Raw genomic sequence first — 25,940 nt, 5'->3', positions numbered from 1 at the left:
TCGCCCATGCTCCTCGGTTGTGCGAACCTGCTGGCGAACCTCTGGCACTTGAGTTCTTCACCGTCGCGAACAGGTCGATCTGGGGTTTGCCCCACCGTTGAAAGCCCATCCACCTGGTCCTGGCGTAGTTCCCACTCGTGGCACGAGCGCAGCTCCCTGCTGAGTGAGTCGGCGATGGTGTTTTTTATTCCTGCCAGGTGGAAGGGAACCAGAAACATCCCCTGGGCAAAGGCCCAGTGCCACAGATCCTGGGCCTCCTTGGATAGGGCGGTGGATCTGGTGCATCCCTGCTTCCGGATGTAGAACATCGTGGTGGTGTTGTCGGTGAAGATCCTCACCACTTTGTTCTTGAGGGATGGAAGGAACGATTTGAGTGCCCAGAACACGGCTCGTAGCTCCAGGATGTTGATGTGGAGAGACCTCTCCTGCGGGAGCCAGAGGCCTCTTGCATGGAGATCTCCAAGGTGGGCCCCCCCATCCCTCCAGGGAGGCGTCCGTCGTTACCGTCTCCTGATATGCCGGGGCCTGAAAGTCCATGTCTGCCGCGAGGTGCGCACGGGCACCCCACCATAGAATCGCCCGACGGAACTCCTCGTCGAGCGGGATCCTGTCTTCGAAGCTGCCCGCCGCTTGAATCCAGCGGGCGTCGAGGAACTCTTGTAGCGGACGCATCCGAAGTCTGCAAAGGGGCACAAGGTAGATGTATGAGGACGTCATCCCGAAGAGGGACTTGATGGACCTCACTCTGGCCACATCCGTGGCTAACAGGTGCTGCACCTTGCCCAAAATGGCCTTCGTCCTTTCTTCCGACGGAGATGCCAATCGCTTCACTGTATCGAGCTTCGCTCCCAGAAACCGTGCCACCTGCGACAGGACCAGATGGGATTTGGGGTAGTTGATGGCGAATCCCAGCTCCGTGAGCAGGCGGACGGTCCTCGCTGTGTGTTCGACAGCGAGTTCTCTTGACCTTGCACAGATTAGCCAGTCGTCCAGGTAGGGGTAGACGTGGATCCCTTGCAGGCGCAGCCGCGCCGCCACAGGTGCGAGGCACTTGGTGAACACCCTGGGTGCCGACTTTAATCCGAACTGCAGGGCTCTGAATTGGTAGTGACGCCCCTAGACTACAAATCTGAGGAACTCTGTCCTTTTAGAATGGGGATGTGGAAGTAAGCATCCTCCAGGTCCAGTGACGATAGGAAGTCGCCCTCCTCCAGCTGTCCCAGCACGTGCTGGAGGGTGACCATCCTGAATTTCTGTGCCTTGATGTACTTGTTCAACCAATGCAGGTCCAGGATGGGGTGCCAACCGCCTGTCTTCTTTCTGACGAGGAAGTATCTTGAGTATACTCCGGAGCCTCTTGGGGACGAGCTCGATGGCACCTTTCTTGAGCATCGCCCTTACCTCCAACAGCAGTTGAGGGACGTGATTCTCCTTCCTGGCCACGGGAGGAATGCGAGGACACTTCTTTTGAAATTCCAGCGAGTGTCCGCTGGCCAGGGTGTCCAGCACCCAACGGTCGGTGGAGATGGACTCCCACACGCTGACGAACTTCGTCAGCTGGCCTCCCACCGGGGAGCTTCAGTGGGGGCCCGACGCTACGGCCGGTTCAGTCCTGCTTGGAAGAGGCCTTGCCGCCTTGGCCTCCTTGCCGACGGCGGCGAGACCCTCCTTGCTTGCCGCGGCCTCTGTAGGCCTCCTGGGACGAGGAGCGGGCCGCCTGGCGGTAAGTAGAAGAGCCGCCGCTGGATCCCTTGGAGGCTCCCCGTCTGCCTCCAGAGCTCCAAAAGGGCCGCCGTTGCTGAAGGACTCCTAGGGGTCGGGCTGTTTCCGTGTCTGTCTTGATGGCCTGGAGGGACTCATCCACCGTCTTTCCAAACAGGTAATTGCCGTCGAACAGCATGTCCAACACTCTGGTCTGGACGTCCTGGCGAAAGTCTGTCGCCTTGAGCCATCCTCGTCGTCGGAGGCAAACCCCGTTGCCCAGGTGGCGAAATCCGGTATCGGCAATGTCCGTTGCCACCGTTATGGCGTGATCCGACGCCACCTCACCTTCCTGCAGAATCTGTAGGGCCTCCGCCCTCTTGTCGTCCGGTAGGAAGTCTAGCAGAGGAGCTATCTTGAACCAAAGCTCCCTGCCATTAAGGGCCACAATCGCTAAGGCATTGGCCGCCTTAATCGTCGTCGCCGCCGACGAGATGACTCATCGTCCCATGGAGTCCAACTTCTTGCCCTCGCTGTCCGGCGGGGAAGTGGAAGTTGAAGCCGCCGCACCCGCTGCTTTCTTCTTGGCCGCTGCCGAGACGTCAGAGTCCGGCGTGAGCTGGGCCCTGAGGCACAAGGGGGCGGCATCGGGGACCCAGTACTTCTTCCCGTACTTGTCCCTCTTGGCGGGTGTCGTGGAAGGGTTCTTGAGGATAGCCAGCCGTGTCGTCGAGCAATGGCACCGCGAGGACCGTCTTTCTCTAGGCCTGTCGTCGTTGGTAAAGAAAACCTTTTTTCTGTTCCTCAGGGCAGAGCTGGAAGAGCTCGGATACCCTGGCTATCATGGTGTGAAAAGAGCCAATTTCGTCGGGCGGAGAGGCCCGAGGGGTGGGGGGGGGGGTGATGACGGGATGTCCGTTGTATCATCGCTGTCGTCGTCCGTCCCCGTCGCTGTATCTGTCGCCGTATCCTCCCAAAGGTCCAGCGAGGGGGTTGAGGGGTCCACAGGCCTCGCGGACACGAAGGGCAGAGCGGGGTGGACTCTCCTCTGCTTGTTCGGAGGGCTTCCCGACGGGCCTGGTTCTGGATCCTCCGTCGGGGACCGTGGTAACCTCGTCCTTATCTCAGTAAATAAGGATTGGATCGCCAACAAAATGGCCGCTGAGCTATCCTGGGGCTCGGGTAATGGCTGCGACGGACGGGATGGCTGTTCCACTGGGCCCTCGTCGTCGCTATCTTCGATCACATCAGCGGAAACCTTCCCCTGGGATCGAACCTTCTCGAACCTCTCGTTGAGGGCTATGAACCTCTAGTTGAGGCCTTTCACGGTTTCCACCGGATCCTCCTCGGAAGCTGAATCCGAGTCCGTAATGGCCACCGTCCCCCCTCTTTTTCCGCCGGGGTCTTCACGGGGGTCTTAACGATGGTCTGGAAAGAGGATTCCCTCCGCGGTGGCAGGGAAACTCTGGGCCCCGAGGCCGCCTCCACTGGCGTAGCCTCTGCCGGCTTCGCCAGGGCCGCTGCGACAACCTCGATAGAGGCCTTTGCCGGTTGGATCAAGGCCCTCACCACCTTAGGTGCGTCCTGGGCCTTCGCTTTGGGGGGAGGGCCATCACCTCGCTCCCCCTCAGCTCCCTTCGAGATCAACCGGGGCCTCTCCAGAAGCTTACCCGGGTTCTCGGACTTCCTCTTCCCCGAACCAGAGCGCTGGCTCGTGGTTGATCGTGCCGGGGAAGTCGCACCCTGCCTGGCAGCCGAGGAGCCCGACCTATCGGCGCTCCCGGTGCCCGTAAACTCACGGTGCTTGGCCTTCTGTTGGGCCCCCATCGCCGGGGCGCCCTCACAGGACTTAGAAGACCGCTCAGACTTTTTCTTTGCCTTCTCACCTGCTGTGCCCTTATCCAGCCAGGCAGGAACGACGATCTTGCTTGGTCCGTTCCGACAGGTTCTTGCAGAACGCACAGTCTTTCTCCATGTTCGTCTTGTCCTCATGAAGGCAGTAGAGACATCTCGAATGCTCGTTGTTAGGGAGAATTCTCTGTTTAGGCCGAATTTCCTAACCTATTGAGTCCCCCAGCAGCTTTGCTGGATTTTCTGGGTTTATTTTTTCTCTCCTGCCAAGAGTGAGACTCTTTTACCCTCACTCTTGGACATGTTTGAAGTGTGTTTCTTTGGTTTGCCTTGTGTTGAATGGGCTATGGGGTCTTGTACTCCATAGGGCCTCATGTGTTTTTGTGAAATGGGTTACACAGCACCCTCAGTGCCGTAACCCAGGGGTGTCCTAGGGACCCCCCAACATAGACTCCATACCCTGGGACTGACTACTGTCTCCCAGGGTCTGTAAAGTCACCATTGACTTTACTAGTCTCAAATCCTGAACAGAACCAGTACAAACCATCATATTGTGGACGTACTGGCCGGGGCAATTCCATTGCCCCGGGGTCTGTTAGTCGAGGGGGCACGTCTCCGTCCCCCCTCATCGAGTTTTGGCTGGTGGCAGTGGAAACTACTTTTTATATTCGACCGCAAATATTTTCCTATGGGATTTCCCATTGTTTTAGGCTAATACCTTTATTTATTTATTTACGGTAGCCTTGAACATACCGCCGGGTTATTTCTTTATTATTATAACTCCGGTTGGTATTTTTTGCCAAAACTTGATTCTAAAATGGCGTTGGTGTTCACCTCTGTAACTCTGACCCAAAGTGGAGCCCTTTGTTCCACTTTTGGCGGGCTTCTCCACAGAAGCCCTCCAAAGTGGTGCCACTCTGTCTGGGGTACTTAGGAGGGGTGGAGGGGGATTTAGGCACCCTGGACTGAGTTACCTTGGTAACTCAAGTCGCACTCCGTCCTGATTGGCCCAAGTGGTGAGCCGGCCGGCTCACCACTTAGCATGTTTGAGTGACAGCTAGGCTGGGTGAATGGGGGTTTGCTGCATAAAAGCAGGGCTTGGGGGACTGGAACTTCAGAAGTCGCCACAGGACCTAAGAAGCCGAAGAGGGAGAAGCCGAGCCGACCTGCCAAGACGACACCACCGGTGAAGCCCTGCAGAACCGTCTCACCACTTTTCCCGACGACAGAGGAGATCTCCCGCCGGAGAGTCTTCTTCCCTTAACTGGTGGGGACAACCAGTTGCTGCCTTCTTTTCGCCGTCCCGAAGCATCTCGTGGCCGCCTTGCCTGTGCCAAGCACCCCGGCAACCGGGATACCACTTTTTACCTCAACCGCGAAAGAGGGGTAAAAATCCTTTGTGACCGGAGAACTCCACGGCTGGCCTCATCCCTGGTAGTGCAACGACCTGCAGCCTTCCTCCCCGTCGAGATCACCTCTTCCTCGGGACGACGCCGCGACTTGCACCCACTACCAGGAACGACTACCACCGCTGGAGGAATCTTTCCACGTTTAAAGGTACTGTGATCCGCCCGGCCTCCCTTGCCACCGATTGTACGGGGTAGATTTAGCCCTCGGCTCTCGAACCTGGGTAGGCCTGGGTCACCCTAACTAAACTTTTCAGAACCGTAGTAAAACCTTTTATCTCACCTGCAAAGACCGAGGACATTGTGTGATCTTGGGCACATTTTTCGCCTGGCTCCCTCTAAAGCGGGCCCCGAACTAATTCTCCTGGTTCCACCATTGACTGCCTTTGCTAACCTTATGTGAAAAGTGTTTTACCTTACTGCTCTCTTTATTTCTGCCTTTTCCCTCCCTTTTGGTAATACTTGTTGGAGTGTCATCTAACGTTAAGCGCTCACCTCTGTTTGGAAATAAGTGGTGTTAACTTAGAATTGTCCAACAAATGATTAGGGATGTACATATGAGTAATAGTAACTGTGTTTGACTTTCTTATCTTTTCTAGTGTGCTAGTGTAATTTACGAGTGTACCTTTAATAAATAAGTCTATACTTTTACTCCTAGCTCTGGTTAGTGTTTGCTTGTGCTACTGTGCCTCTGTACCTATTCTGTATCCTCTGTATACTGCCTAACTCTTCTTGAGGGAAGTCTGGCTGCTCAGCCACAGCTACCACAGTGAATCTGTGCGGTGCAGACTGCTACCAAGTGGGTTTACTGCCAACACCTGTAGTCTTAAATCTTTTGCAGTGGTCCCAGAGGGAAATGCACAGGTTTCTGCCTAACACTGGTGTACAGCGGTGGGATCTGTATTGAGTATACACTTTAGAGTACTTTTGAGATACCTTAGTGCAACTAACCACAAAGCTTAAGCACAAGAAAGAAAAAGTCGTTTTTAACCTGTCTACTATGGAAAGTTATAGTCAAGAGTCCCTTGCTAAAAAAACTGCTGATTGTTTAAGACTTCTCTGTAAGCATAAGAATCTCATGACTAAAGGAAAGAAAATAGAGCTAATAGAAAGGTTGTTAGAAAACCAAAGTCTGGAGGATGGTCCAGAGGGACCTATCACTCCAGCAAATGTAGAAAGCAGCAATGATCTTGATATGGCACAAAGTATTGATGATCTTGGGTCAGAACCAGAAGAAGAGGATGAAACTGTTGTAGATAGTCCCTCTAGGCCTCTGTCTGCTCTACCAGCTGTACCTACTGGACCTTTGCCAGGTCCCACATTTAGCCCTCAATACTTTGAACTAGAGAGAATGAAACTTGAATTAGAGTACAAGAAACTTAATGCTCAAACTGACAAAGAACTAAGGCTAAGGGAAATGGAGCTCAAGTATGAGCTAGAAATGAAGAAACTGTCTGTTGAGAATGCTTCTCTCTCTGGCTCTTCTAGAAGTTCCAGTCCTAAAAGACCCCGGATGCCTAAGGAATTGATTGGTATGTATGAGCCTAAGTTGGATGTGTTGGATTGGTTGTCTATGTTTGAGTATAATCATGGGCTCCAGAACATCACAGGCAATGAGTTACTCACCTGGTTGTTCTCTAGGCTCCCCCCTGTTGCAACTGATGTGGTAATGGAGTTGGGGGAGGAGGATAGGAAAGAGTATGAATGTGTGAAACTAGCTTTGATAGCTAGGTTTGGGAAAACCCCTTCCCAGTATCTTAAGAGGTTTCGGAGCCTCAAAAAGCATGATGGTACCCCTTGGGCTACCTGGGTGTGTGAAGGGCTGAAAAACTTAGAGGGATGGATTAAGGGTTACAAGGTGAACACTTATGAAGGAATGAGAAATCTTGTAATGATGGAGTCCATTTATGATGCCTGCTCTCCTGAGCTCAGACAGCACTTGGCTGATTCACAGGAGTTAGATCCTAGGAAGCTAGCTAAGGCTGCTGACTTGTGGGTTGCCAACCGGGCTACTCACAAGGATTCTGGGGTAACTCAGAAGAAGGATGAGGGAAGACAGCCTAAGAAAGACTCCAAAGAGAATTCTAATAATCCTAATTCCAAAGAGGGCCCCAAACAAAACCATAAGGGTAAGCCACCTGGGAAACCACAGCAGAGTAATATACCTTCTGGTGCTAAGCCAGAAGGAGGTCAGAACAAGCCTCCATTCCAAAGGACCTTTGGGGCCTGTTATGTTTGTAAGGCTACTGACCATGTGAAAGGAGATCCCAGATGTAAGGGTAAACCTTCCGGGGTCCAACTTGTCTCCTTAGCCTTCGCTCCAGAGGAGGAAGTCACTATGGCAAGTGGAAACTTTCTACTACTGGCTGATGAACCCACTGGAGTCTCAGCCAGTGTTTCTTTAGTCTCTCTGGGGTTGTGGGAACAACAAAATTTAGATGTGTATAATTCTATCCCAGATAATACTAAAGAGTATTATAAGGACAGTGTCCACGTGAATGGTCAGGAGACCCCTGCCATCAGGGACACTGGGGCCAGCATAACTGTGGTGGACGAATCATTTTTCAAAGCAGAGGATGTTGCTAAGGCACCCAAATGCCTCACCAAGTTAGCTGGAGGGCCTGTGCAGATGTGTCCCCAGTTACCAGTTCTCATCCAGTGTAATGATATGGCTGTGAAGATACCTGTCAGTATACAATGTGAAGTGCCAGGAAGAGTTCTGCTAGGAAATGACCTGAAAGCTCTGGGAGTTGTGTCCCATACCCCCAGACCTCCTAGTAAAAGGGTACTGGAGCTCACCAAATCTGCAAGAGAGAAAACCCTGCGAGGTTTATCTCAGGAGATGATGACAGAAATCACTCCTCTCCCACTGGAACAACTTACTGCAGTAACTACCAGGTCAGGAGCGAAGGGGCCACCCAAGACTCCTAGGAAAAAGCCTACAGCAAGCACTCCAGTGCTTCCAACAAGGACTTCCCCGAGGTTGTCCAAAGTTACACCTGTAACTCCACCTCCAGCTGAGGCTGAGAGGGAGGTACAACCCTGTGTGGTTGAACTAGACTCTGAAGAAGAGCTAGTAGGAGGCCCAGAACTTATTGGAGACCTGGACCCGGCTGCCCATCCTGAGCTGCAGTCTTTACTGGCAGAAGGTGGACCCAGCAGGACAGCTTTTCGTAAGGGACAAAGAGAATGTCCAACTCTGGAGGGCCTTCGCCAACAGGCAGCTTCTCAGGCTAATGGGCAAGAGCCTGGGAAGTATAGGTTACACTGGGAAGATGGCCTCTTCTACAGTGAACCAACTGAATCTGAACCTGGAGCCTACCAACGCCTGGTAGTGCCCCAAGAGAACAGACAACAGTTCTTGCAACTAGCCCACGAGATTCCTTTGGCTGGTCACTTGAGTTTCAAGAAGACCAAGGAAAGGCTCTCTCTCTACTTTTATTGGCCAAAAATGGGGGCTGAAGTAGATAGGTATTGCAGGAGCTGCCATACCTGCCAGACTTCTGGTAAGGTTGGTTCCAAGAATGTGGCACCTTTAGTGCCTCTCCCAGTTGTGGGAGTCCCATTCGAGAGGGTAGGGATTGACATTGTTGGTCCCCTTGATCCCCCAACCTCCTCAGGCAACAGGTTTATCCTTGTTGTAGTAGACCATGCTACTAGGTACCCTGAGGCAATTCCTATGAGGACTGTTACAGCTCAGGCTGTGGCTAAGGCCCTCCTTGGTATCTTTACCAGGGTTGGGTTTCCTAAGGAGGTGATCTCTGACAGGGGGACCAATTTTATGTCCAACTACATGAAAGCCATGTGGAAAACCTGCGGAGTTACCTACAAGTTCTCAACCGCCTACCACCCTCAGACCAACGGGTTGGTAGAAAGATTTAACAGAACCATGAAGAGCATGATAGGTGCCTTAGAAGAACCCCTTAAGAAAAAGTGGGACCTTCTACTGCCATGCCTTCTATTTGCTTATAGGGAAGTCCCTCAGGAGGGAGTGGGTTATTCTCCCTTTGAACTTCTCTATGGCCATCCCGTCAGAGGCCCCTTGGCCCTGATTAAGGAGGGGTTGGAGAGTGCTCCTTCCCCCAAGCCAGTCAGAGTGACTGACTATGTGATAGGTCTCCGAAGGAGAATGTCACACATGATGGCAGAAGCAAGTGACAACTTGAAAGCTGGCCAAGCTCTGATCAAACATTGGCATGATCAGAAGGCTAACATGGTTGAGTTTACTCAAGACCAGCTAGTTCTAGTTATGCTTCCAACAAGGCAGAGGGCCTTGCAAGACAAATGGATGGGACCCTTCAAGGTTGTGGGAAATCTGGTGGATCTGGTGGATCTGGGCAAACCCAGGGAAGCTCCCAGAGTCTTCCACACCAACCGCCTCAAAGCCTATGTCTCTAGACCAGAAGTAGGAGCATTGCTTCTAGCGTCATCAGAAGAGGAGGAGGAGAGTGAAGCTCTACCTGACCTCCTGAAAGGCTTACCTTTGGACGAAAAGGTTGAAGGAGTTAATCTCTCTTCAGATCTGACCCCTGAGCAACAGGAAGAGTGCAAAGCTATGTTAAACCAGTTTGCCTCCCTGTTCTCACTTTCACCAGGCTTGACCCCTTGGGGACAGCATGAGATACTCACTGGTGACTGCCTGCCAGTCAAAAGCAGGGGATATAGAATGCCAGAACATGTCAGAACCCACATCAAAGGGGAGGTCAAGAAGATGCTTGATCTCGGGGTAATAGAGCCCTCTACTAGTCCATGGTCTAGCCCAGTAGTGTTAGTACCAAAGGCAGGATCCAACGAGTTGAGATTCTGTGTGGACTATAGAGCTCTTAATGCAGTCACCAAGACTGATGCCCACCCTTCGCCAAGGACAGATGAGTTGGTGGATAAACTTGGTGCAGCCAAGTACCTCAGCACACTGGACCTTACGTCAGGCTACTGGCAAATAGCCCTGACAGACCATGCCAAGGAGAAAACTGCATTTTCTACCCCAGTTGGCCTATACCAATTCAAGGTTATGCCTTTTGGACTGAAAAATGCACCTGCAACATTCCAAAGGATGGTGAACCAAGTTCTGGCGGGGATGGAGGACTTCTGCATGGCATACTTGGATGACATTGCAGTCTTCAGCCACTCCTGGGCCGAACATGTGACCCACTTAGGACATGTTTTGCAGGCTCTTGAGCAGGCCAATCTGACCATAAAGGCAAGCAAGTGCCAAATTGGTCAGAGTAAAGTGGTCTACCTTGGACATGAGGTAGGAGGTGGAGAAATAAGGCCTTTGCTCAGCAAGATTGAAGCTGTGCAAAATTGGACAACACCTACTACTCAGACCCAGGTGAGAGCCTTCTTAGGCCTCACTGGGTACTACCGGAATTTCATTGAGAACTATGGGACCATAGCTTCTCCTCTGAATGTGATCTCCTCTCCAAAATTCCCTAAGAAGGTCAAATGGACGGAGGAATGCAATCAGGCCTTTGAAAACCTGAAGAAAGCTCTCTGCCAAGCCCCAGTACTCAGAGCTCCTGACTACCTCCAACCTTTCATTGTACAAACTGATGTTTCTAATGTAGGTATAGGTGCAGTTCTTAGCCAACTGGATGAGAAGGGTAGGGAACACCCCATTTGCTTCATCAGTAGAAAACTGAAGGAACCTGAAACAAGGTGGGCAACAATCGAAAGAGAATGCTTTGCTATTGTGTGGGCACTGAAGAAGTTTAGGCCATACTTGTATGGTTCTACTTTTGTCATTCAGACTGACCACCAACCCTTGAGATGGTTAATGCAAATGAAAGGGGAAAATCCAAAACTATTGAGATGGTCAATCTGCCTCCAAGGGTTTGATTTCACCATTGAGCACAGGTCAGGGTGTCACCATCAAAATGCTGATGGACTCTCTAGGATGTATGTCATCGACTAGAGGTATGAGGTTCATCCAGGAGTGGATTAAATCCTCCTGTCCCTTAGTCTGGGGGGGGCGAGTGTTAGGGAGAATTCTCTGTTTAGGCCGAATTTCCTAACCTATTGAGTCCCCCAGCAGCTTTGCTGGATTTTCTGGGTTTATTTTTTCTCTCCTGCCAAGAGTGAGACTCTTTTACCCTCACTCTTGGACATGTTTGAAGTGTGTTTCTTTGGTTTGCCTTGTGTTGAATGGGCTATGGGGTCTTGTACTCCATAGGGCCTCATGTGTTTTTGTGAAATGGGTTACACAGCACCCTCAGTGCCGTAACCCAGGGGTGTCCTAGGGACCCCCCCAACATAGACTCCATACCCTGGGACTGACTACTGTCTCCCAGGGTCTGTAAAGTCACCATTGACTTTACTAGTCTCAAATCCTGAACAGAACCAGTACAAACCATCATATTGTGGACGTACTGGCCGGGGCAATTCCATTGCCCCGGGGTCTGTTAGTCGAGGGGGCACGTCTCCGTCCCCCCTCATCGAGTTTTGGCTGGTGGCAGTGGAAACTACTTTTTATATTCGACCGCAAATATTTTCCTATGGGATTTCCCATTGTTTTAGGCTAATACCTTTATTTATTTATGGTAGCCTTGAACATACCGCCGGGTTATTTCTTTATTATTATAACTCCGGTTGGTATTTTTTGCCAAAACTTGATTCTAAAATGGCGTTGGTGTTCACCTCTGTAACTCTGACCCAAAGTGGAGCCCTTTGTTCCACTTTTGGCGGGCTTCTCCACAGAAGCCCTCCAAAGTGGTGCCACTCTGTCTGGGGTACTTAGGAGGGGTGGAGGGGGATTTAGGCACCCTGGACTGAGTTACCTTGGTAACTCAAGTCGCACTCCGTCCTGATTGGCCCAAGTGGTGAGCCGGCCGGCTCACCACTTAGCATGTTTGAGTGACAGCTAGGCTGGGTGAATGGGGGTTTGCTGCATAAAAGCAGGGCTTGGGGGACTGGAACTTCAGAAGTCGCCACAGGACCTAAGAAGCCGAAGAGGGAGAAGCCGAGCCGACCTGCCAAGACGACACCACCGGTGAAGCCCTGCAGAACCGTCTCACCACTTTTCCCGACGACAGAGGAGATCTCCCGCCGGAGAGTCTTCTTCCCTTAACTGGTGGGGACAACCAGTTGCTGCCTTCTTTTCGCCGTCCCGAAGCATCTCGTGGCCGCCTTGCCTGTGCCAAGCACCCCGGCAACCGGGATACCACTTTTTACCTCAACCGCGAAAGAGGGGTAAAAATCCTTTGTGACCGGAGAACTCCACGGCTGGCCTCATCCCTGGTAGTGCAACGACCTGCAGCCTTCCTCCCCGTCGAGATCACCTCTTCCTCGGGACGACGCCGCGACTTGCACCCACTACCAGGAACGACTACCACCGCTGGAGGAATCTTTCCACGTTTAAAGGTACTGTGATCCGCCCGGCCTCCCTTGCCACCAATTGTACGGGGTAGATTTAGCCCTCGGCTCTCGAACCTGGGTAGGCCTGGGTCACCCTAACTAAACTTTTCAGAACCGTAGTAAAACCTTTTCTCTCACCTGCAAAGACCGAGGACATTGTGTGATCTTGGGCACATTTTTCGCCTGGCTCCCTCTAAAGCGGGCCCCGAACTAATTCTCCTGGTTCCACCATTGACTGCCTTTGCTAACCTTATGTGAAAAGTGTTTTACCTTACTGCTCTCTTTATTTCTGCCTTTTCCCTCCCTTTTGGTAATACTTGTTGGAGTGTCATCTAACGTTAAGCGCTCACCTCTGTTTGGAAATAAGTGGTGTTAACTTAGAATTGTCCAACAAATGATTAGGGATGTACATATGAGTAATAGTAACTGTGTTTGACTTTCTTATCTTTTCTAGTGTGCTAGTGTAATTTATGAGTGTACCTTTAATAAATAAGTCTATACTTTTACTCCTAGCTCTGGTTAGTGTTTGCTTGTGCTACTGTGCCTCTGTACCTATTCTGTATCCTCTGTATACTGCCTAACTCTTCTTGAGGGAAGTCTGGCTGCTCAGCCACAGCTACCACAGTGAATCTGTGCGGTGCAGACTGCTACCAAGTGGGTTTACTGCCAACACCTGTAGTCAAATCTTTTGCAGTGGTCCCAGAGGGAACTGCACAGGTTTCTGCCTAACACTCGTCCTCCTTGAAAACATTTTGCAATCCGCATCCTGGGCAGCTCCTGAACAGCTTGGATCCGGGCGTCAAGCTTCCCTTGTCCTGGGCCAAGTCCGTTGAGGTAGGCCACAGATCTTCTGGAAACCTCCAAGAAGCGTAACTCAACGAAAACTTCACCCTTGAGGGGCGTAGAAAAATTCCGAAAAGGCTCCCCGTTATCGGAAGTAGAACGGTGGAGCTTGAGGCTCGATTAAACCGAAAAAATTAGAAAAATCTCCTGAAAAAGCGCAAAAACGCAGTAAAAGCTCGAGAGCTAAAGCACGAGGACTCCCAACACTTAGGGGCTTAGGTAGAGGGCAGTCATTGGCTGAGTGCAGTATGACCCAGAGATCAGTGATTGGTTACTACTAAGAAAGACAGATCAGAAATGAAACCGATACTGATTTTTTCTTTACTGAGGATTCCCGGCCTGACGGGGAATATTCATGAGCATGTGAATCCATGCCAGACCCCATGCTGAAGAACCTTAGTGTTCTAAAGCTAAACTCTGAAAGACTTTCAAGGACGTTGTCACTGCCCATGTACACAGCCTTACAGAGACACTTAGTGTCTGTAATACCCTTTTGGGAGTAATGGTGCCTGAAACAAAGATGCTAACAACCCACGCAACAACCTTAGTGAAGTGTTGAAAGTTCTCACAACATCATTCAGGAGGTACAGGCAGTCCTTGCAATGCTTTTGGCTTATCGCTTACTGGACCACAAAGTGGTTACAGAGGTTGAGAGTAGTGTATGGGTAATCCCACTTCACAAACGTGTGGCCAGGAAGAGGCTGGCAACAACAGGACTCAAAGTGCAAACTTAGTGGGTGGCAAGATGAATGAAAACATTCTCACAAGAGTTGAAATACCTTGAAACAACAGGATTACAGTACTTACAACAGCGCTAAAATGCCCTCACAGACTTGGAGTTTAGCTCCTTCTATCGAGGGGCGATTGAATGAATTTGTGAGGAGAATACTCTTTTTCAAACCTTGAACAGCGATCACCACAAGTGGTCACCACAGAGGATGCATCTGGAAACAGCAGAGACCTTGGCATCCTTACTTGAGATCAGTTTTGAGCTGCTTGATAATGTCAGCCTCTCGCCGCTTCCCATCCTCGTGTTTGCTTTTCTCCTTGGAGGATGAATCCCTTTCCTTGTCTGGCTCCTTTTGCTTCTCACGGTGCTTTTCCCGCTCCTTCTCACGCTCCTTCTCCCTCTTGTCCCGATCACGGTCCTCTTCCTTTACCTTCACCTCAGGGATATCCTCTGAGGATTTGGCTGTCATGCCGGGTGTTGTGAAGGTTTCATCTGGATCTGCCTTGATATCCAGCGCCTCTTCCTTCACATCTTCTGTGCTGGACTGCGACTGCAGAAGTGCACTGCTATTCCGCATCCGGATCTGTGTAGGGGAGAGAGTGGCACAGATGAGCCTAGCATTGATGCATTGCATTAAAATGTCAGAGGTAGGAAACAAATAGTCAATGAGTTAATGGAATGGAAAGAGAATGCAATCAAACAGGAAAAAGTGAAGATGGAAGAGTAGGGGGTGGGGGTGACGAATACCTGAAAAGGGGAAGCGTCGGCAAAATGAATATAGACAAATGCTAATACTGGAGAGTAACAAGACAAACAATATTAAGTAGAGAAAATTAGAGAGCGTTAGGGATGGGACACAGAGACAAAGCAAAGGAATGAGAATAGAGGGAGATATACAGAGAGGAGGTAGGAAGCATCAGTGCAGAACAGTTAATGAGAATGAGAAAGTACATCTTTAGAACATGGCCCAACATTGTTGGCTCATTTCAATAACCCAAGGATAGCTAGAACCAGCTCCAAACTGGCCATTCTAATTTCAGGTGCTGAAAGAATATGGCTTAGGTTCTCTTGTTCAAATGTAAGGCCATTTCAACGGTAGTTGGTCAGTTCAAATTCAATTAACAAAACGTAACAACCCCCGACATCTCATAGAATAAAACTAGTCCCATATAAAACAGAACTCTGAACTAGTCTTCACTTTGTATCTTATGTTTATCTCTTGAACTGGCTTATCCACGTAGATCTATCACCTTACATCTCTCTAACAAATATATCACCATGACTTTCCACACAGCTCAAGAGTACTACCGGTCATTAAAATTGTATCTTTCTCTTTAGTAGACTGATTTAGCAAGTGCTTTGATCACCCTGGCTTGTTGTTTACTGCTAGTCTCACCACATGTAACAGGTTCCACGGAGTGTGTACGACTCAATGTTACAAACAGAGGATTCCCTTACAAACAAAACACATCTTCACTCATTTTTCAGGTGCATATTAGAAATATGGTAAATATTCCTTTCCGTATTCTATCAACTGTTAGATAAGCAGCACACCAGCGCATTCTAGCATTAGAGAGTAAATAGGCAGTATTAGATAAAACTTCCTGCTATCCTTCTGTCCTCTTTATATGCACCATGAATACCAAGGCATCGCCTGTTGCAGCTCCACAGTGACCCCCCTTCTGAGGGCTTCTGTGGTTTGACGTGACCCATGTTGCTATTTTACAAATAAATTGGGGGTATCGTTCCAATTTCTGTACACATTGTTGAACAGTTTTTTATGACACAGAAATGAAAAGAGGAAACAATTCAGAACTTAAAATCCGTGAGTGCATGATGTTACCCATAGACACGGTTATTGGAAAAATGCTGATGACTAAATGTCACACCCAATGTAGCATTTATATACCGATGCAAAACAAGATACAATAGTGATACAAGACACAAAATGGGAAAAAGGGGACCCTAAGCGTTATAAGAGGTTGGGTTTTCTGCTGCCAGAAGTCCATTCCGGATTTCTTGGGAGAGTTCAGGTGACTCCCCACATCTACCTAGGGGTACTTGGAGGGGTAATTATTCACGATATGCACTCCTGGTTGTTTCCCTTGGTCCTTAGCAGTGATTGCTAGAAGGCACTTCCTAACCTCGATTCTTCATAGACTTGCATGGGGCACATCGTGTTCTGCAACTTCTTCTCTGAGATCCATCTCCCGACCTCTGGAATCCTTCCCTGGGGTCCCCTGGGAAGGTTGATCATTGCAGAATATGCACCTTTGAGGTAGAACTATACTTCCCTCCTTCAGTGTGGATGGGCCTTTTCCCATCATATCATATGGAACTTTGAACTAACACTTGAAATCTCCTTAAAGTGACTCATAGGTACTTATCTGACTCTGGGCATTTTTGCTAGATTCCTCACTGGTTCAGTGACATTTGGACCACGATTCACCACTGCAGTTCCTACCCATGATTGTGTATGCCTTTTTAAGTCATCCCTTTCATTCCTGTACTTTCATTCCTGATCTGGTAAATCTACCGGAAACCTTGTGACTGCGTCCAGCAACAATATGAATATGTCACCAGAAATATAACGGAAATGTTCCTAGAGTCTTGGAAGCTTTGGCTAAGGTTTATACTTTTAAAAAGGTCCCAAGAGGTCTAAATGAATGCAGAACAAGTTACGTACCAATTGGTAACGTTCTTTCGACTGGATGTTCCTCCAATGTATTCCACATCTTTGACATGTAATGGCCATAGCTGTGCTACTTTGGAAATTTTTCGGCAGTGGTCGTCCTGTGTCGATGGTGTCGGGTCGATGTCCCTCAAAGGCCTCCGTTGAGGGCGACGTCACCGGATGTTATAAATAGGCCGCACGGCGCCCGTAGCCTCAGTTTATGTTTTTTCCTCCATAACGTGTGACCTGCTCGTACACAATGCCTGCTTGACTGCACATAGCCTTGAGGGAGCGCAAGCTGCAATAGCATAGGAAATTCTCCAGCGGGGCAGGCCGGGAGGGAGCTGAGGAATATGTGGGAGGAACATCCAGTCGAAAGAACGTTACCAGTTGGTAAGTAACTTGTTCTTCTAATGGATTGTGTCCTCCAATGTATTCCACATCTTTGACAAGACTCTCAAAGCAGTACCAGAAAATGGAGGAGGGAGAAGAATTTAGAATACCCAATCAGATGGCAGAATAAAGGACCGCTTTTCCAAAGGCCATATATTCACTATGGAGCATATCCAGGGAGTAATGTTTGACAAAGGTGTGGATAGAAGCCCATGTAGTTGAGTCACAAATATTCCTAATAAGAACTCCCCGCTGCAGGGCAGTGGAAATAGCCACGCCCCTAGTGGAGTGAGCCTCAAACCCTCAGGAGGGTCCTTGCCCGCCAATCTGTAACATTCAGTAATGGTGAGGATAATCCACCTCGACAAAGTCTGTTGGGTAACAGCCTGGGCCAATCGGTGTCCAGCGTACCCCACAAAGAGTTGCTCGTCCACTCTGACCCTGGACATCCCAGAAATATAAAAGCTCAGAGCTCACCTAGGGTCCAACCTATGTAGTCGCTCCCCTTCCTTACCATGAGGAGGATGATAGAAAGCAGGAAGTACCACTTTATGGCTTAAATGAAATTCAGACACTACCTTAGGTAGAAAGGATGGACGTACCCTCAGTACAACCCTATCCTTGTGGAACACAGTAAAGGGTGGCTTAGATGAAAGTGCCTGCAATTCACTCACTCTGCGAGCGGGTGTAACCACAACCAAGAAAACCATCTTGCAAGACAACAGTCTCAAAGGACAAGAGTGCAAAGGTTCAAACGAGCACCCATCACGAATTTCAAGACCAAATTGAAATCTCAAACCCGCACCTGAAACGGGGACTGTGGGAACACATTACTAAGCCCTTTAAGAAATTGGAAATCAAAGGAATCTTAAAATAAGAACATTCTTCAGACGAGCGCTTGAAGATAGATAGCACCGCCAGGTAACCTTTAATGGTACCTACTTGAAGACCCCTGTGGGCCAAAGAAAGCAAGAAAGACAGAACCATGGGAATGGAACACTGAACAGGATAGACATTGTGTCATCTGCACCAGTCGAAAAACGTACGCCAATGGCAACGGTACAGGGATTTGGTTGCCGGCTGCCTGGCCGAAAGCAACACCATCACGTCATCCAGGAGGTCCCAATCCTTATCCTTATATCTCAATCTTTCCAAGCGTGAAGGTTGAGATTCTTGACCTCTGGATGGAGAACCCAACCCCCCCACCCATCCTTGCACGCGCGTGAGACAGCGTCGAGGACAGATAGACATCTCTAGAAGGTCCGGGTATCACGCTCTTCTGGCACAATCCAGAGCAATGAGGATCATGTGGGATCCGAACCTCCTTAGTAAATGAGGAATGACAGCGACCGGAGGAAACGCATACAGAAGTGGGAATGACCAATCCACGACGAATGCATCCCCTAAGGCTCCTCTTGGAGGAAATTCCTCTGAGCAGAATCTCTCGCACTTCCGGTTGGCACTGGTCGCAAACAGCAAAGATCTCCAGAAGGACTTCCTGAGTCAACTCCCACTCGTGAGAGATCGTGCTCTGCCTGCTCAGAGCGTCCGCCGCCACATTCTCCTCTCCGGCCAGATGAACTGCCGAGAGTGAAATTCCTTGCTGGATTGCCCAGAGCCAGAGCTGCATTACCTCTCTGCACAACGGGAGTGACCCAACCCCCGCCCCCTTTTTTTGTTGTTGAGGTAATGCATGGCCACTGTGTTGTCCTTCATGATCAGGACACTCTTCCCCCACAAGGACGGCAGAAAAGCCTTCAGGGCCAACCTGATGGCTCTCAGCTCCAACAGGTTGATGTGGAGTTTGGATTCCGATGGAGACCAACGACCGCTGGCGGTCAGATCGTCGGCATGAGCTCCCCATCCTGTGAGGGAAGCGTCCGTCACCTCCGGCCAAGGTTGCCAAAATGGCTCCCCCTTCATCAGATTCCCTTTGCTGGGCCACCACAGAAGATCCTGCGAGACCGATAGTGGAACCTGAATGGGATCCGACTTCTTGCCTGAGAATTGGGACCACTGCATCTTGAGGACCCATTGCAAGGATCTCATTCGCAGTCTGGCCTCTGGCACCAGAAAAATACAGGATGCCATGAGGCCGAGCAACCTTAAGAATACAAAAGCCGGAAGTCTCTGGGCATGTTGAAAATTGTCCACCATCTGTACAATGTGATGAGCCCTCACCTTGGGAGGCAAACGCTTTCCTAAGGACGTGTCCAACACAGCCCTGATGTACTGGAGCTGTTGAGAAGATATCGGATGCGACTTCTTGAAATTGAGGGAGAAGCTTGTGGAGGGAGCGGCAGGTGAGACTGAGATGATCCAGAGCTTTCTGCCACCACCATCATTAGCTTGGTGAAGACCCTCAGGCGAAGGTCAATCCGGATGGCAGGACCCGAAACTGAAAGTGTGAGCTGCCAGCTGCAAACCTCAGGTACTTTCTCTGCTTTGGATGAATCGGCACATGAAGTAAGCATCCTGTAGGTCCAGAGACACCAACCAATCTTGAAGTCGAAGGGCCTGAAGGACCTGAGAAAGAGTAACCATCTTGAACTTGTCCTTCCGGAGGAACTTGTTCAACCAACGAAAGTCCAAGATGGGTCTCAGTCCCCTGTCTTTCTTTGGAATAAGAAAATATGGGGAATACTATCCCTTGTTCCACTCCGCTACAGGCACTGGTTCTATAGCGTCTTTCTCCGGCAGGGTTTAGATTTCCAGGCCAAGGAGCAGATCCGGAAGCTTCAAGGAGAGACTCCCCGGTGGATTGTCGTGAAGGCTGCTTTAGGAAAGGCAGGCAGTAGCCGTGGGCTTTCGTCTCCAGAACCCATGCATCCGAAGTAATAGCTCGCCATTCTTCGAGATGCTGAGACAGTCTGCCCCCAACCGGACTATCCCGAGGCTCAGGCCTGCCAAACTCCACCTCAGGAGATGTGTCTAAGCCACTGGCATCATGGAGTGATTGACATAACTCTTCCAACTGACTGTCCCCAGAAAAGACAGGAGCCACATCAGGCTCAACATGGTTAAATTCCAAATCTGACCTCTCCTCATCCTCCTAGATCTCATCCAGAGGAAGAATGAACTCCTGCCTAGGGACAGAAGTGGGTCTGGATTCCTTAATAGGCTTCACAGACTTGGATTTAGCCTTCCTTGGAGGATCCACAGTACCAGGGACCTCCATCGGCAAATTCCAGCCAAAAGGCCCTGAAGGCATCGATGACTTTGGCGTCGAGGGCTGGTGTGAAGGCAAAGCATCGACCTCCGTATCAGACGGACACGCTGCCGATGGAGTCAACGCCAACCTCGAGCCCTTACCAGATTTCGGCGATTTTGCCGGAGACGAAGACCGAGACCTGGATCTAGCACGTCTCTGTCAATCAACCTGAACCTTGTCCGAATGGGACCTCGACCGTTCCCGATGAATATCGCGCCGAGGACTCGGCCCACAGGCGCGCGAGCATCGGACCAACACCGTTCCCTGCCGGCTTCCTCCGAAGGCGCGGACGGAACTGTGCCAGCATCTGCTCCATGAAGGGCTCATTCCTCCGGTGTCGAGGACTTAGTTGGACGAGCCACTTTCCTCGCAGCGCCATCATCCCACGAGGACGGGGAAGGCGACCAGTGATGCCGCTTCCGAGAGTGCCTAAACGAGGAGGAAGAGTGGCGGGACCCACTCCGGGCTCGAGATCCCTGGGACTCCTTCCGATGAGGCGAGTCACCCCTCGAATCGTCAGTGGACATCCCTTTTGCAGATTTACGGGACTTACTGGGTGTAGTACCCTGAACTACCTCTAACTTCCCCTTACGCAAGGCCTTAGCAGTCAGCAACTGGAATTTCAAACAGTCGTCAGTGTCATGCCTCACCCAGACACCACAAACAAATGCGGTGCGTGTCCGTAATCTACATCTTAGACTTACAGTCCCGGCATGAAGCAAACACATTTGCGGAAAAAAACGGAACTGAGGCTACGGGAGCTGTGCGTCCTATTTATAAAATCAGGTGACATCACCCTCGACGGAGGCCTTCGAGGGATATCGACCCGACGCCATTGACGCAAGACGCCCTCTGCCGAAAAATTTCCGAAGTAGCACAGCTGTGGACATTCCATGTCAAAGATGTGGAATACGTTGGAGGATACAATCCATTCCAATTGTGTTTTATGCCTTAGGGGTTGTAAATCTATTTTTTCTCAGAAAGAAATGGTTTTCCTTTTTCACTCCCATAGCCTGCCATGTGTTGGGTGCCGACAACCAGGTCTAGGGCCATTCACAGGTACTAGGGTTGATCTGTGTCTTTAGGACATTGTACTTAGTTGTGCAGACCGATGTTGTGTTAGATTGTATGGTCTCCTGGTTCTCCCTACCCACCTTTTATTTTATGTTCGGCGCTTGTCCTTGGCAAATGACCCACATATAGATATTGGGGTTAGGAGAGTCCTTGTATGGGCATTACGGTTTATAAATATATTTGACATCTGTTTAATACGGATCTATGTGATCACTGGGCCGCCCATAATGTCAACTTTGAAAATGCAGACTTCCATTATGGCAGAGTGATCACATAGATCATTTTGGCCTGCATCCCCAACCCGACTCCCATTCCCCTCCCTACTTACTTACTTACCGTTCAGAGGCACACTTGCGTGTGTGTCGCCGACTCATCTCTGTCACTGCAGCGTCAGTTCCCTTCCACTAACGTGGCTTGGAACTAGTGCCGCAGGGTCCTTTTTTTCCTTTTCTTTAACTTTATCGTTCCCCGCTATCAATGAAATGGATAGGGGGGACGACACCCCAGCAAGCCCCCCCCCCCACCTGGCTCCCATTACACAGAACAAGAGGAGTGGGGGGACAGCCCTGCAACCCCTGCCCCCCTTATTTGATATAATGGGATTTTTTTTGCTGCATAGAATCCACATTTGCCCTGTACCAAAATTCTGACTGCAACTTCAATTGGAATTTTGGTACGTAGCAAAAGCACAGTATTGTACAGGTCAGACTTTTAGAGTCGAAATTTCTGAACTATACCTTTAATGCTATGTATTATGACTGAAGTACTTATTTGAATGATAGTTTTATATGTGTGACTTTATTAAAACGTATAGTATTCAGTAAATCAGTGTAGCTTATTTTCTAGATTTATGTGTGTGGCGTAATTGTACCTGCAACACTCGCCTGACTCTTGATCTTGCAGGAATGACGTGTAGAACCTCTCCTCTCACCTACTGAAAGCAGAATCGGCAATGTAGGTGTAGGATTATTCATCAGCTGGCCATGTTAATTGTGGTGACCTCTACTATACACACCTTCCTTCTGGAGCCGGAGCCATAGCTACTCCACCTGTAACACTAATAAGTGGTTATAGCACCTGTACTGTTGTGAGACTCCCTCTGCCCACCACCCACTGTGTGATGTGCATGTACCTTATGATAGTCTTGACGGGGCTGCGGCGCGCATGAACCAGTTACTTCACTGTATTGAACGACTTAGCCCTGCTTACGTCGCCTCCTGTTGGCTTTTGTAGATTCTCTGTTGATTCTCCAAATAATGTCCAATGCACATGTGTAAGCAATGTTCCCAGAGATGTGGATTGTGGTGAACAATGTCTTGTAGGCAGTCTATATCCACTGTCTGTTGGTTGTATAAACTTCTGCCCTGTCCTTTGCATGGATCTGCAGTGTCCCCTCGCAGGAATGGCAGTTCCCTGTGCAGGCGTATGGCAGGTTACGCATGATCAGGTAGGTGTAGTCAGGGTTTCAGTTATGACTCTGGCTGCAAGTCAGGTAAGTCTGAAGGTGTCCGGTAAATTCGTTGCTGGGGCTGCGTGCATGATCCGGAGCCGAGATCCAATTGCAGAATTCCCCAATTCTTCATTCACGTAAGTGTTGCGCTCAGGAACGGGAGCCGAGACTTGACTGTAGAAATCCAGTGAGTTCTCAATCAAGAGTTCAGGTAAAAAGTACTAATCCAGGGTTGCGCTAAGGAGCGCACATGTTTGGCAACCACGCTACTGATGAAACACTAAGCACTTGCTGAGGGAACAGTGTGGGTTTACATAGCGATGGGCGGTAAAATGGTCACCAGGATTACCAAATCACGTGAAGGTTTAGTGTTCGCATGAGATTTCTGCCACGTGTCATTTCCAGGCCTCTGGTAGTCTAGCGCCATCGTTGCTGCCTCCAATGGAGCACCAACCAACTCCAGGATGTCACTCACACCTGGATGCATTTGCTTGTGCTCACGTTTGTGGTTCTCTTGTATGCATGTGTGCCCCCTGCCTGCCATGTGACCCCACGTGGTGTGTCCCTGCTTAAACCATGACTGTACCTCTGTGTCAACCTACTACTCTTACCGGAGGGTTAAGCATCGTCGCTCTGACCCACTACCCACGTTTGAGAGGCGTTTGACTTCCCTTTCCTGTCAGGTGTTTTAGATTTCCCCCTAGGGTTAGTAGTTGTAGAATCAAAAGAGGGTGGTACAAAAATACCTCAACAGTCATAATCGATACAACCCACTCCTATATTATATTGTTGGTCAAATATCTGGAGTTAGCGGCACAACATAGAGACAAGTTGTGAAAAAGGAACCGGACTTCATTATTTAAAATAGTCATACAGGTTCTCTAGAACTCACACAAACAAACCCACAGTTTTTCTACATCTCTAGGGCATCGTATTATGGAAATACAAATGCACACAATACAGTTAATGAAGGTTCAAGAGGTGGAAAACTATTTTAAAACAAAGCCAGAGACCACACAAATAAAATCTAGATACGCTTTAGAGACAATTACCAAGATAGTATACTTCAGGGAAAGTAGTTAGATTGTCTTCAAAAATAGTTACAGTGCAAATATGCATTCATAGTTGAAGCAGAGAGCATAACTTTAAAAATACAATAAAAATCACTGTGAAGTACTAATATTCCTGGAACCAAACGTAATGCAGAAACAATTTACAGGGGTAGACCAGTACTCCCAAAGTAACTTTAGGGGAGTTTCTGTCTGGGGAGTAGAAACTTTCACTAGAAATAAATGGGACAAAGTAAGCCAAATTAAGCCATCCTTGTGTGTGGGAAAAATGCAGGCAAGTCTCAGAAATGGCACTTGTCTGCAAATGGCAAGGAGTACGAGTGCAAGGTTGAGGTTGTTTTGTCTTGTAAAGTGTGCTCCTGTCATCTCTCCGGCTAACCAACTCCCCTATGAGATCTCTTACCACTTTACACTATACACACAAACCCCTTACAGACTGCTACCGCAGGCCTACCTACTAGCACATTAACACTAACCGTGCTACGACTAAACTCTCCTCTAGCTCGGTCACTCCCACCACAACAGCAGCTAACAAGAACCAAAGCACTGTAGTCCATCAGACCTTGGGCTCTTCCCTATGAATAAAATACTCCCAGGTTTCTCTGCCAAACCCACAGAAAGCACATTGGCACTCAGGACCCGGGTACTTCGGACCTGCATCCATCACCACCACATGCTTTGCATCTGCCTTTCCCACTGTCCCTCTAATGAACCATATACCCCTTTTTTCTCACAGACCAAGCACAGAGAAGCCACCAATCGTAGCAGAAGGGCAATACAAGACCACTTACATTGCATTATCTGAATAGTGCAAGTGTGAGCAGGTAGTAATAACACTTCTTCAGGTAGTAGGCAATTTTGAGAGCACATTATGAGTGATGCTATGAAAAATACAGATCGGAGTCTACAGAGCCAAGTAAAAGTGTATGCGTTTATTTTATTGCATTAGCATTCACACCCTGCACGTTTTACCAAGGTGCTTGTTAATAAGTGTCCAAGCCACAGGAAACCATTTAATAGAGTGTGTGGCTTCTTATTTAAAGTAATCCGCACTTCTACACATGCACCAGGAGAAAAGCACTTCAGTTCAAAATGCTCCTTAAAAGAGATATGCGTAAGCAAATAGCTTACATACCTTTCTGCCTGATTGATGCCAGACAAAGGAGATCTGTCTGGGTCGGGATGCTGACCCAGGGGGGAGTAGGGTGTACATTGCAGTGTCCCCCATTTTTGAGGGCCACAAGGGTCCCCAAAGGGACAAACAATTATGAGTCACGTCCCCAGTGAGATAAGGTAACAACTCAATGGAGAAATAGTCAGGTAAAATAAAAATAGAGCAAAAAAAAAAAAGTAAGGGTTACTAAACATATGTACACATAGATTTTGTACATAGCAATTTAGAGCCATGAAGAACTACAACCACCTTCTAATTGTCCCCTTCAAGATGAGAAGAGTCAAGAAGAACCACTGTGCACAAAAGGTCAGGGTCTGATGACGCAAGCTGGGCACATGCGTTCCAGTCCCATATGTAGCTAGCACATTTCTTCCACACAGCCATATCTGGTCTTCAGTTTCACAGTTGTCCCAGCATGTCCGGATACATCCGCAGAGAGTCTGGATTGAAGCATTGGTCCAAGGCCTCTGGGGACACAGACAGCCTGCTCAAAGACTCCTGAACTTGCAAAATACCCACTTTGCCTCCAGACCTTATTTCTGATGGCATCCAAGCATCTTCAGCATCAGAGATTACAGTTCATTCTTACTCAGGCAGTACTCTCTAGAACTTTTGAGCACAGATCACCACTCTGCCTGTGGACATTTTAGGGCTGCTTTTAAGGACCTTCTACCCTAGAAATTACAGTTGAAAGTGATGGAGGTAGAACTCAACAGGTCACTGAAATGATGGCCCATACTCAACTAGGCAGTCTGATTAGAGACTCCTGAGTTCAGAGGGCTACCACTCTGCCTGTGGACAAAGCTATCACTGCATCCAAGAGCTTCTGCTCCAGGGGTTAGTTAAGGGAGCTTCAGCACCAGTGCACCATGAACGGTATGCATAATTCGTCAACTACCAGAGCTCTAAGACAAACCTCTAATTCCATGGAACAAAGGTTTCCCCCTTGGGGAAAAAAGGGGCAGGGGAGCCTCACTGGCCACTCATTACATACCACCCGCTGTCTTCCC

The 25,940-nt window shown here is 49.3% G+C and overlaps 1 protein-coding gene across 2 annotated transcripts in view; it reads right to left on the bottom strand.

Annotated features, from left to right (window-relative positions):
* RNF20 (ring finger protein 20) overlaps positions 1–25,940 on the bottom strand; it is an 838,977-nt gene that overhangs the window by 278,849 nt on the left and 534,188 nt on the right. For both annotated transcript variants that reach the window (XM_069628987.1, XM_069628986.1), the window contains exon 13: positions 14,130–14,467. In XM_069628987.1, coding sequence (XP_069485088.1) covers positions 14,130–14,467 — 338 coding nt within the window. The remainder of the gene's footprint in view (positions 1–14,129; positions 14,468–25,940) is intronic.

This window comes from Ambystoma mexicanum, chromosome 12 (genome assembly GCF_040938575.1).
Source record: "Ambystoma mexicanum isolate Mex_15411 chromosome 12, UKY_AmexF1_1, whole genome shotgun sequence".
NCBI classification, from domain to species: Eukaryota; Metazoa; Chordata; class Amphibia; order Caudata; family Ambystomatidae; genus Ambystoma; species Ambystoma mexicanum.
This window is presented reverse-complemented; position numbering and strand designations above follow the sequence as displayed.